The 13291-nt window shown below is 39.4% G+C and overlaps 1 protein-coding gene across 1 annotated transcript in view; it reads right to left on the reverse strand.

Annotated features, from left to right (window-relative positions):
• Positions 1-12846, reverse strand: part of LOC101344926 (zinc finger protein 709-like) — a 54454-nt gene extending 41608 nt beyond the window's left edge. Inside the window, exons 1-2 of the mRNA XM_023724725.1 lie at positions 12502-12846; positions 10718-10949 (exon numbers count right to left, since the gene is read on the reverse strand). Coding sequence (XP_023580493.1) covers positions 10718-10720 — 3 coding nt within the window. The 5' untranslated portion in view covers positions 10721-10949; positions 12502-12846. The remainder of the gene's footprint in view (positions 1-10717; positions 10950-12501) is intronic.
• Positions 12847-13291: the final 445 nt, after the last annotated feature.

The raw sequence follows: 13291 nt of genomic DNA on the forward strand, positions 1-13291 counted from the left end.
GAAATCAATAACTAAAAAATAGCTGGAATGTTACAAAATTACAACACATTTCTAAACAATATTTGGAACAATGAAAAAATCAAGAAAAAAATTAGAAGATATTTCAAAGAAAATGAAACTATCAAAAATTGTGCGATGCAGAGCAAATAGTGCATAGAGGAAAATTCATGGCACCGAATACACCTATTAGAAAAGATCTCATATCAAAACTTAAGCTTCCACCTTAGGAAACTAGAAAAATAAAGGGGAAATTAAATCCAAAGTAAGCAGAAGATAAAAATAACAAAATTAGAGAACGAACCAATTAAAATGAAAATAGGAAATCAACGGAGAAATACAACAAAACACTGATTCTTTCAAAACATCAATAAAATTGACAATTCTAGTCATGCTAAAAAAGAGAGAAGACAAATTACCAATATCAGAAAAAAAAGGAGAAGCATTACAGCACAACCTGTGAAAGCCAGAACATACAGAGGACAGAAACCTGTCAGAGAAGGAAAACTGAAATATCTTCCATTAATAGACAGTGATAGAAAAATGGTAAAGCTGAACTCTGTCAAAGGCAGAAAATTTGTGAGACCCAGAAATACAAAGTAGTCCTGTCGAGTTCCGGCTCTTACAAGTTTCACTGTACTGCTGATTACATAGACACTAAAAGATAATAAAAGACTGTTATGAACAACTCTATGCTCACAAACTTAATAACCTACCTGAGATGGATTAATTTCTTTGAAAACACAATCTACCAAACATACACAAGCAGAAATAGATAAACTGAATGGGCCAATATCTGTTAAATCATTAAGAAAAAAATCACAGAACAGCACTCTGCTCAGATGGGTTCAATGTTGAATTCTAAAACATTAAACATTTAATGAAAAAAGTATGCCAATTCTCTGCTATCTTTCAGAAAATAGAAATAGAGGAAATACTTCCAAACCAATTTTTATGAAGCCAGCATTACTCGAATACCAAAACCAAAGATATTACAAGAAAGAAAAACTACAGACCAATATCTCTCACGAACATGCATGCAAAACTCAACAGATATCAGAAAATCAAATCCAGCAACGTACAAGAATTATACACCATGACCAAATGGGATTTATTCAAGGATTTAAGTCTGATTCGACATTACAAAATCAATTAATGTAATCCATTGCATCAACAGGCTAAACAAAAAAATCATACGAACCTATCAATAGATGCAGAGAAAGCATTCGACAAAATGCAATACCCATTTGTAATAAAAATTCTCAGCAAATTAGGAATGTCCTCAACTTGATAAGAAGCATCTACAAAAAACCTACAGCTAACGTTATTATAAGTGAGAAATCAGATTATTTTTGGCTAATATTAGGAACAGGCAAAGATGTTCCCACTCATCACCCCATTTAACATTGTACTAGAAATACAAGGTAACACATTAAAACAAGAAAAATAAAAGGTATATAGATCGATAAGGGGAAATAAACCTGTTTGCAGATGATATGATTGTCTATGTAAAAAATCTCAAAGAATCAACAAAAACTCCTGAAATTAATAATCCATCAACACTGCAGGACAAAAGATTAATATACATAAAAAGTCAATTGTTTCCCTATAAACCAATAAAAAACAACCGCAATTTAAAATGAAAACCACAATTTTATATCAGCGATAACAAGAATAAATGAAATGCCAGAAATCTAACAAAATAAGTAAAACACCTATAAGAAAAAAATATAAAACATGGTGAAATCAAACATCTAAATAAATGGACAGATATTACACGTTCACGGATAGGAAAACTCAATATTGTTAAGATACTGACTAATCCGGTCAGTTTTGTGGATATCAACAAACTTTTTAAAATATTTATACAACAGCAAAGCCTCAGAATAGCCAACACAATATTGAAGGAGAACAAAGTGGGAGGACTGACACTATACCACTTCAAGATTAAAGCTACAATAATTAAGAAAAAGTGGTGGCAAAAGTATAGACAAGAGATGGGGTCATGGCGGAGTAGTCACTTCCTGTGGTCCCTCTTACAACACAGATCCCAAAAAACAAATGAATCTATTAAATATGACCATCTAGGAGCCCTAAACATCAAAGAAAAATTTGAGGAGTCAGAGCAGCAGGGGGAGGGAGAGAGTTCAGAAGCAGCTAGGATTTGCCAGACCTGACTTGGCCAGCACCATGCTGGCTGGAACATCTGGTGTGCACGGGCTGAGTCAAATAGTAGTGCTCGGGATAAGTTTTTCATGCTGGGAGAAACCAAGCAGCAGAGAGTCTGCTCAAGCCTGCGGAACCAGGTAGAAGCAGCGCTGAATTGATGGAAGTTAAGTACAATTGTCTAACCTACTGTGCAAATAAAGGATACCCTTCCTCCCTCTGGGAAGTACCCATCTCCCATTGACCTGCCCCCTCCTGGCTCTGCTCTGGGTCCTGGTCTGGCATCAGCGATTGCTGTGCCCCCTGCGCTGGAAGTACGACCTGTTGTGCACCCCAAGCCATTCTCCCAGCTTTGGAGAGGGACCGAATTAACAAACAGGAATAATAATCTGCCAGCTCCCCTAAGCCGGGAACTCAGGGCAAGCACAGCCCCTTTGCCTAGGCACAAGTATAAGGAGTCCATGGATTTTGTGATACCTTTCACCCCTACCTAGGCCTGCGTGGGCCCATTTCAACAGTGTAAGCCCTCATTAGCACAGTACAACAGGGTATACATCTGAAGCCTATTTTCAACTACCTCAGCTAAGCAAAAGTGGCAGATTTGTGACATTTAACACCATTTTACCCATTAGGCAGGGTCCTCACATACTCACATCAGGGGCCTGAGGACTAGTGGCTGCAACCACTCCACCTAGCCACCCACGACAGGGGTCAGTGAATAAGTGGTGTCTCCCAGTCCTTACAGCCAACAGCACTGTGTGCACAAAGTCCGGCTGCAAAACCCACCCACCTATGCATTCTAAGGAACAGGGACACATCTTCCACCCAGGCACTCAGGGGCAGCCATAAGCCCCCTGCCTTGCTCAGCACATGATGCTCTACCACAGCCAGATATCTGTGCCTTCTCCAATCACCCCTGCCCTATAGGACTCTAGGTGAGAGCCTGCACCACACATTTGGCGACCGATGACCTGGACACCTGAGCTGAATCCACACAAGAAAAGTAAATGGACTCCTGGGCTCACACACCTAGTAACAGCTTTAACCACCTGGTGACAGGACGTGAGAGCTTCAAAGATGCCAGTAATCAAAGGAGCTCACGTGACCAGCCTATTTGGGCATATCAAAACAAGTAGCTACGACATAGTAGATGTATCAAAACAAGTAGCTAGGACATAGTAAATGAACTGAATAAATATGATTTATTGATGGCTCAGAGACAGCAATCAATATCAAATCACATAAAGAGGCAGACCATGATGGCTTCAGCAAGCCCCCAAAACAAAGAACCAAGAAACCTCCCGGAAGAAAAGAAGTTCTTGGAATTACCAGAGGTAGAATTCAAAAGATTAATATACTGAGCTCTTCAAGTGATCAGGAAGGAGATCATTCAAAATGCAGAACAAGCCAAGGAACACACAAAGCAACAGAGGAACTTAAGAAGGTTACACAAGAGCATAATGACAAATTTAACAGGCTGCCAAAATTCATAGAGAAGCAGCCAACAGAAATCCAAAAGATTTACAAGAAAATTTCAGAATTAGACAATGCAATAGAAAGTCATACCACCAGAACTGAGACAATGGAAGTCAGACTTAGTGTCATTGAAGATAAATCACTTGACAACAACTTACATGATGAAAAATCACATACAGAAATTTAAAAAAATGAAGAAACCCTAAGAATTATGTGGGACTCTATCAAGAGGAATAACCAACGAGTGACTGGAGTACCAGAACAGGGGGTGGGGGGTTGGTGAATAACAGAAAATTCAGAGAGAATTGTTGAAGATTTGTTGGTAGAAAACTTCCCTGATATCGTGAAAGATGAGAAGATATCTATCCAACAGGTTCACTGAACCCCACACAGGGTAGATCCCAAAATAAAGTCACCAAGACATATTATCATCAAACTTGCCAAAATCAAGGATAGAGAGAATTTTAAAAGCAGGTAGGAACACACAAGAAATCATCTATAAAGGAGAGTAAGACTAAGCTCCGACTACACAACAAAAGCCATGCAGGCAATAAGGCAAGGAGATGACATATATAAAGCTTTCATGAAAAAAAAATGCCAGCCGAGAATTATATAGCCAATAAAACTCTCTCAAATATGATGGCAGAATTCGGGCATTTCCAGATAAACAGAAGTTTAGGGAAGTTGTAAAAACCAAATCAAAATTACAATAAATACTAAAAAGAAAGTTTTCCGGTTAGAAAATCAATAACATCAGCTAACAACCCAAGACTAGAACACAGGACAGACCAACCAGATATCAACCCCGATAGGAAGTCTCAAAAATAAATCTAAGCTAAAACACTGAAAATAGGGATACAAAGACATCAATATGTAAAAGATGACATTAAAAGAAAAAAATGAATTAGATAATGTAGTCATAGAACTTTCATATGAAGATGAAATTAAGGTGATATTAAGAAATAAAAGATTCCTTTAAACTTAGAAAAACAGAAGTAAATTCCAAGATAACCAAAAAGGCAACTAACAAACCTACATATCAAAATAAAAAAGAAAAATATACAAAAATTCAGCAAATACAAAATCAACAATAATGAAAAAGAAAAAAAAAAAAAAAACAAAGAAAACCGACTCAGCACAGAAAATTAAGTGGAACAAAGAAACTGTCAACAACACATACACACAAAAAAACATGAAAATGACACACCGACAACAGGGCTCCAAAATACATAAAACAAACTCAAACAGCGTTGAAAAGAAAAACAGATAGCTCCACAAGGGTAGTAGGAGACTTCAACACACACTTTCAGTGAAGGACAGAACATCCAGAAAGCAGCTCAATAAAGACATGGAAGATCTAAATGCCACAATCAACCACTTGATCTCACATATACAGAACACTCCATCCAACAGCAGACAAGTATACTTTCTTTTTGATGCACATGGAACATTCTCCAGTATAGACCCCATATTAGGCCACTAAGCAAGCCTTAACAGAACCCAAAACATCAAAATATTGCAAAGCATCTTTTCTGACCAGAAAGCCATAAAAACAGAAATCAGTAACAAAATAAACAAGGAAAAAAAAATCCAACACACGGAAACTGAACAACACTTTGCTCAAAAACTGCTGGGTTATAGAAGGAATCAAGGACAGAATAAAGAAATTCACAGAATCAAATCAGAATGAAAACACGTCCTACCAGAACCTTTGGGACACAGCAAAAGCAGTGCTCAGAAGTCAATTTACAGCAATAAACGCACACATCCAAAAAGAAGGGCCAAAATCAAAACATTAACCCTACAACTCGAACAAATACAAAGAGAGCAGAAAAACAAGCCTTCGGGCACCAGAAGAAAGAAAATAATAAAAATTAGAGCAGAAATAAATAAAATAGAGAATATAAAAACAGTTGAGAGTTAACAAAACCAAAAGCTGGTTCTTTGAAAAGATCAACAAAATTGATAAACCACTGGCCAAACTGAGAAAAGAAAAACAGGAGGAAGCAAATAACCCAAATAAGAAGTGAGATGGGCGATATCACAACAGATCCAACTGAAATTAAAAGAATCATAACAAAATACTATGAAAAATTGTACTCCAACAAATTTGAAAACCTAGAGAAAATCGACAAATTTCTAAAAACACAATACCACCTAAACCAACACAAACTGAGATAGAAAAGCCAAATACACCTGTAACAAAAGAAAAGATTGAAGAGATAATTTAAAAAAAAAACTCCCAACAAAAAAAAGCCCTGGCCCTGATAGCTTCACTGGGGAATTCTATCAAACTTTCAGAGAAGAGTTAACACCAGTACTACACTAAAGGTATTTCAGAGCATAGAAAAGGATGCAATACTGAACTCATCTATGAAGCCAAGTTAGCCTTGATATCAAAACCAGGTAAAGACACTACAAAAAAAAGAAAATTACAGACCAATATTCCTCATGATCACAGACTCAAAAATCCTCAATAAAATTCTAGCCAATAAAATTCAACAACATATCAAAAAATAATTCACCATGACCAAGGAGGATTCATACCAGATATGCAAGGATGGCTCAACATTAGAAAAACAATCAATACAATTCATCATATAAATAAAACAAAAGAACCAAATGATCTTATCAATTGATGCAGAAAAGGCATTTGACAAAGTCCAACACCCCATTCATGATAAAAATCCTTAGCAAAATAGGAATAGAAGGGAAATTCCTCGACAGAATAAAGAGCATTTATACGTCAACAGCCAACATCATCCTAAATGGAGAGAGTCCGAAAGCATTCCTCTTGAGAATGGGAGCCAGAGAAGGATGCCCTTTATCATCACTGTTATTCAACACTGTGCTGGAAGTCCTAGCCAGAGCAATAAGGCAAGAAAAAGAAATAAAGGGCATCCAAATTGATAAGGAAGAAGTAAAAGTATCCCTATTTGCAGATGATATGATTTTATACATAGAAAACCCCAAAGAATCTACAAGAAAACTACTTGAACTAATAGATTTCAGCAAAATATCAGGATACAAGATAAACATACAAAAATCAGTTGAATTCCTCCACACCAACAAAGATAACTTCAAAGAGGACATCACCATATCAATACCATTTACAATAGCCCCCAAGATAAAATACTTATGAATAAATCTAAACAGAAACGTAAAAGACCTATACAAAGAAAACTACAAGACAGTACTGTCAAGAAACCAAGAGACTTACAAAAGTAGGAAAACATACCTTGCTCATGGATAGGAAGACTCAACACTGTGAAAGTGTCAATTTTACCCAAAATGATCTACAGATACTATGCAATCCCGATCCAAATTCCAATGATATTTTTTAACAAAATGGAGAAGCAAATCACTAACTTCATATGGAAAGGGAAGAGGCCCCGGAAAAGTAAAGCATTACTAAAGAAACAAAAGTGGGAGGCATCACACTATCCGATTTTAGAACCTATTATACTACCATAGTAGTCAAAACAGCCTGGTACTGGTACAAAAATAGATACATAGACCAATGGAACAGAATTGAGAATCCAGACGTAAATTCATCCACCTATGAGCAGCTGATATTTGACAAAGGCCCAAAGTCCATTAATTGGCAAAAAGACAGTCTCTTTAACAAATGGTGCTGGCATGACTGGATATCCATCTACAAAAAACTGAAACAAGACCCATACCTCACACCATGCACAAAAATGAACTCAAAATGGATGAAAGACCTAAATATAAAATCCAAAATGATAAGGATTATGGAGGTAAAAAAATAGGGACAAGGCTGGGAGCCCTAATGCATGGCATAAAAAGAATATGAACCATTAGTAACAATGCACAAACACTAGAAGAGAAACTGGATAACTGGGAGCTCCTAAAAATCAAACTTATGCTCATCAAAAGACTTCATCAAAAGAGTAAAAAGACAACATACAGACTGGGAAAAAGTTTTTGGCTACGACAAATCTGAAAAGCATCTAAGCTCTAAAATCTACAATATATTGCAAAACCTCAACAACAAAAAGACAAATAACCCAGTTAAAAAATGAGCAAAGGATATGAACAGACACTTCACCAAAGAAGACATTCAGGTGGCTAACAGACACGAGGAAATGCTCATGATCACTAGCCATTAGATAAATGCAAATCAAAACTACAATGAGATACTATCTCCCCTCAACAAGGCCAGCATTAATCCAAAAAAACACAAAATAATACATGTTGGAAAGGTTGTGGAGAGACTGGAACACTTATACACTGTTGGTGGGAATGTGAAATGGTACAACCACTTTGGAAATCGATTTGGTGCTTCTTTAAAAAGCTAGAAATAGAAGTACCATATGATCCAGCAATCCCACTCCTAGGAATATATCCTAGAGAAAAAGGAGCCATCACACGAATAAATATATGCACACCCATGTTCACTGCAGCACTGTTCACAACAGCAAAAAGATGGAAACAACCTAGGTGCCCATCAACAGACAAATGGATAAACAAATTATGGTATATTAACACAATGAAATACTACACAACGATGAATCCATGAAACATCTTATAACATGGAGGAATCTGGAAGGTATTATGCTGAGTGAACTTAGTTGCAAAAGGACAAATATTGTAGAAGACCACTATTAAAAGAACTCAAGAAAACGTTTAAACACAGAAGAAAACATTCTTTGATGGTTACAAGAGTGGCGAGGGAGGAGAAGGGGTATTCACTAGCTAGACAGCAGACAAGAATTATCTTAGGTGAAGGGAAGGACAGCACATACTACAGGGGAAGTCAGCACAATGAGACTAAACCAAAGCTAAGAAGTTTCCTGAACAATCAAACACTTGGAGGGACAGAGTAGCAGGGGCTGGGGTCTGGAGCCATGGTTTCAGGGGACATCTAGGTCAACTGGCATAATAAAGTTTATTAAGAAAATGTTCTCCATCTCACTTTGGTGAGTGTTGTCTGGGGTCTTAGAAGCTTGCAAGTAGCCATCTAAGATGCATCAATTGGTCCCAACCCACCTGGAGCAAAGGAGAATGAAGAACACCAAAGACACAACGAAAATATTAGCCCAAGAGAAAAAAGGGCCACATAAATCAGAGACTCCATCAGCCTGAGACCAGAAGAACTAGATGGTGCCTGGCTACCACCAATGACCGCCCTGACAGGGAACACAACAGAGAGACCCTGATGGAGCAGGAGAAAAATGTGGAGCAGAATTCAAATTCACGTAAAAAGATCAGGCTTAATGGTCCAACTGAGACTGGAGGATCCCTTGAAGCCATGACCCCCGGACGCTCTGTTAACCCAGAACTAAAACCATTCCTGAAGCCCATTCTTCAGACAAAGATGAGACTGGACTATAAAAAATAAAATAATACTCGTGAAGAGTGTGCCTCTTAGTTCAAGCAGATACACGATACCAAAATGGTGGCTCCTGTCCAGAGGCAGGATGAGAAGACAGGAAAGGAAAAGAGCTGGTTGGACGGACAAGGGAAACCCAGGGTGGAAAGGGAGAGGGTGCTGTCACATTATAGGGACTGCAACTAGTGTCACGTAACAACCTGTGTCTAAATTTTTGTATTAGAAACTAACTCGAGCTGTAAACTTTCACCTATATGCAAATAAAAAAAAATAAAGGTAGCTAGTGGAAGAGGAATGGGCTGGATGAGGACTAGAGTGAGAACAAGTCTTCATAAAGTATACTTTTTAAGTTCATATTGAGTTTTGAACTTTGGAGGTATTATCTATTGGAAAAACTTACTTTAAGTAGATAAATTGTACCTTTAATCACAATATAAATCAAATGTGATATTTAATGTCTTTACTAGGAATTCCCACTTGCAACTTCAAAACAAAAAATTTTAAAATTTAGTCATTTATGGCCTGTTATTAAATGGTCTAATACATCTGTACACACCATAAAAATGTAAATTAGAGCTATCTTTCTAAACACAGTGACCAGAGAGTCTATACTTCCATTTTATCTCAGTCATGAGAATGCTTCCAAAATGGCTAAAATATTTAACACACTAAGGCTTCTGGCATGATTTGTTAAATGTAACAGGAGCGTTTTAGATCCCTCTCAAGGTTTAAGTAAGGTTCAGAGTAACTTTTACATTGGTTATAATAGGCATTCCTACGTGTTTGAGAAGTTTTAAATCCATTAAAGTGAAAAATTACCAGTAGAAATCCAACTGATCTAGATAATTTCCTCCAGTGAAAACTGTAAACCCAAGAACTTAAATACACCCATTTCACAGGTTGAGCTTCTCTAGCAAGAGAACATTGTACTTTTAGATTCTAATTCAAGACTGTGGAGAACAGTAAAAAATTACAGGGATTTAACACCAGCTGTAAGCACAGGTAGATGGGAGGACAAGGACCTACACTGAAGAATCATGCTTCTCACACATCTGAGGCTCAGGGCAAATGCATTCCCCACTAGAAAAAGGATTGGTCTGGAGACCCCACAAAAACCAGCTAGACTCACTGCCCTAGCCTCATGCTTTTGGTGAGAGCATGAGAGCACTAAGCCCCACCCAGGACCCGACAAACAGAGCCTTCCCCAACTAACTCTCTCTCCCCTTCTTTACTGCATCACACAGTGTGAGACGTGGCACTGTACTCATAGAACTACACAGAAAAGACTGCAGTGCCTGGGGGAAGCCAAGAACACTGTAGTGATGGGACAAGGATGGCTCTGGAGGGCCTGGGGCCCAGCCTCCTCAGCAAGAGCTACTCCATCTTCAGACTCTGGTCAGGAGATTCTGACACTCAACACAAAGCAGCAAGGCCCAAGGTAGGGATGTTCACACCCCACGTTGCCAGCTCTGAAAGTCACCTATGAAAGGTGACCCTAATCATAAGAGGTTTGAGAATCCACATATGTGCAGCAGAAAGAACCAACGACAGTGGAGCAGGAACTTAGGAGGCTTCTTAGGACTCAGTCCCTCAGCCTCCTGTGCCACCTTTTGACCTCACTGAGGAGCCACAGGACCCAAAACACACAGCTAGTCCCCCAACAATTGATATCTAGTCTCATCCCCTTATGATACGAATACCCCAGTTCTCTGCAGTACTCACCATTTCCTTCTTCCAGCTTCTGGAAGTCTAAGTGAATGTCCACTAAAGTAAAAGGGATAGGAGTGGAAGCAGAGCCACTGGGCAGTCTGGAGGCTGATGAATAATGTTTGGCCCACACAGCCAATCAGAGCAGCGGAAATCCTTACTTGTGATAGCACGGATGTGCAAGATGGTTGCCCTAGGTCCCCAGCTGCCTAGACTGGACTAGTTCTCCCTGTGCCACACTTGGGACCTGAAATGGAAGAAGATGGAGGAAACAGTGTTGAGTAAGGAGGGAATGAGAGAGTTCTTGGCCTTCAACTCTTACCCTGGGCAGGGCTTCCTCCCAGACTAAAGGCAGTGCTCCACCCTAAGGATATCTGCATTTAAGGCAGAGCAGGCTCCAGCCTTCCAGAGCACACACTTGCACTGGATTTTTAAAAGTAAATGGCTGTACATCACTAGTTATTAATATGAAGGATAAAAAAGATAAAAGGACTATTTCTATAGCAAAATTTCCAGTAAATTATATTTCTAAATAGTAAAAAAAAAAAAAAAAAAAGATTATGCTAATGACATTGGCGTTAGCAATGATTTCTGAATAGGACAGTTAAATTTAGACACTTTAAATTTTTGAAATGATATATGCAGCTGCTGCTTGACTCTTTAGTGTCTATACACCTTTCCTATCTTGTTCTTATAAAATGATATCTTCTTCTTGTTCTTACATTCAATAGATTTGATACATATACATACTACCTTCATTCTACAATATTACATTTGGAATAAAAAGAAATATATTTTCTCCTCATATTACAGATGTCACACAATTTACTCATCAATGTTAGTTTTACTTCTTCAAGTTTAACATTTACTATAGATGATGACTTCCTAAAAGTTGCACATTTCATGTTTCAGCAAGAATATTTTGTAAAATTATTATTACAAAGGATGAGGTACTTTTTGCAACAGTTACTGTGGCTGACCCTCTAGGATATGTTCAACTATTTTGATGAATTTTAATACATATGCCTCCCATTTTGTCCTCATTCTGAATACTCCCTGTGCTGCCATTGGGATTATGCCCGAGTTTTGCTCTAAGAAGCCTCCAGTCTATTAAGAAGTGTGGCTCTTTGTAGCAGAAATTGCGTTTGAATCACCAGCATCCAATCTGGCACTGATCCTGTCTCAGCCAAGCCTTTAAGATCTTAGAGAAAGAACTGGGTGTGTAATCTCCATAAATCCCTCAATGTCTATGGTAAGCTTGTTCGGCCACATCACATTTTGCATCAGATCAGCTAGGGTTGGTCATATTGTTTCTCACGCTATCATACCGAAAATGTCTGCCTTATCGCCAAAGAAATTATGCGAGGAAATACATGCCTCATCCTAGAATATATTTCCTCGAGTAATTTATTTCCTCGAATAATCCTGAAATTGAGATACACGTTACTAAATGCACGTACTACTTCTACTAATGTTTCTTAATTCTCCGTATATCTTAAAGACCTAAAAACATAACCTATAAACATTAAAGGAGCGAGAATATGTATCACCATACTCTTTCTTTTTCTATAACCAAAATACTCAACAAAAGTCCTGCCTTGATGAAGCACAGAAAACAAAGGGAAACAAGGTGAGCAGCGGACTGGAGGGGGTGGGAGCAAAGAATTTAGTCTCAGGCCAACTCTCCTGGGCATCCATGAGGCCCGTGACCCTGCATTTCTCACAAAACTCCCAGGTGAAGCTGATGCTGCTGGTCTGGGAACAATACTTTTGCTTAGCGAGGACTCCCACGATTTTACCTGTTAATGCACCGAGAGACACAGGTCCAGCCCATCTACCGAGCCGTCTAGACCCTGGCGGTGCAGAAACCAGCCGCGGACCAGACAGGCGACGGCGGGGTGGGCCGGGCTCTCGGAGGAGGCGGCTGTAGGAAAGCGGCGGCACGGGCACAGGGCGGCTACCGGCAGTCGCGCGGCAGACCAGAGGGCGAAGAAGCCAGGACTGCGCAGGGGAGCGAGAGTAGCGCCCTTAGACCCCAGCTGGGCCCTCCTACCGCGGCTGGTGCCGCGGGCTGCACCCGCTACTCGATCAGGTAGGACGCCTACAGACACAAAATGCACCTCACCCGGTGCAGGAGTACGACCAAAGATGGCAGTCAGTCGGTGGCCGCGCACTTCCACTTCCAGTTTCTCGGGCTCTCCGTGCGGAAGAGGAGGGGTTTGTGCGTGGACCCACAGAGCTCCAGCGTGTGACCATGGCGGGGGGTGGAGGCGGGCTTGGGGGCGGGGCAGTGTCTGTAGCTTCCCCTGTGATTTGGGATCGAACCACCGCTGTCATTTTTTTCCTCTATAGATTTTCGACTCATATCGACTCTGACAAAGTAGAACTGCCCCATAAGGTTTCCTAGGCTGTGATCTTTACAGGAGCAGATCGTCAGGTCTTTCTCCCACGGAGTCTCTGGGTGGGTTGGAACCGCCAACCTTTCCGTTTAGCAGCCAAGCGCTTAACCTTTTAGCCACCAGGGATCCTTAGAGAAAAAAAAATCTAGGTTTTCTTAAATGCATACATGAGTTTAAACATAGATTTCAG

Source organism: Trichechus manatus, unplaced genomic scaffold (genome assembly GCF_000243295.1).
Source record: "Trichechus manatus latirostris isolate Lorelei unplaced genomic scaffold, TriManLat1.0 scaffold00258, whole genome shotgun sequence".
NCBI classification, from domain to species: domain Eukaryota; kingdom Metazoa; phylum Chordata; class Mammalia; order Sirenia; family Trichechidae; genus Trichechus; species Trichechus manatus.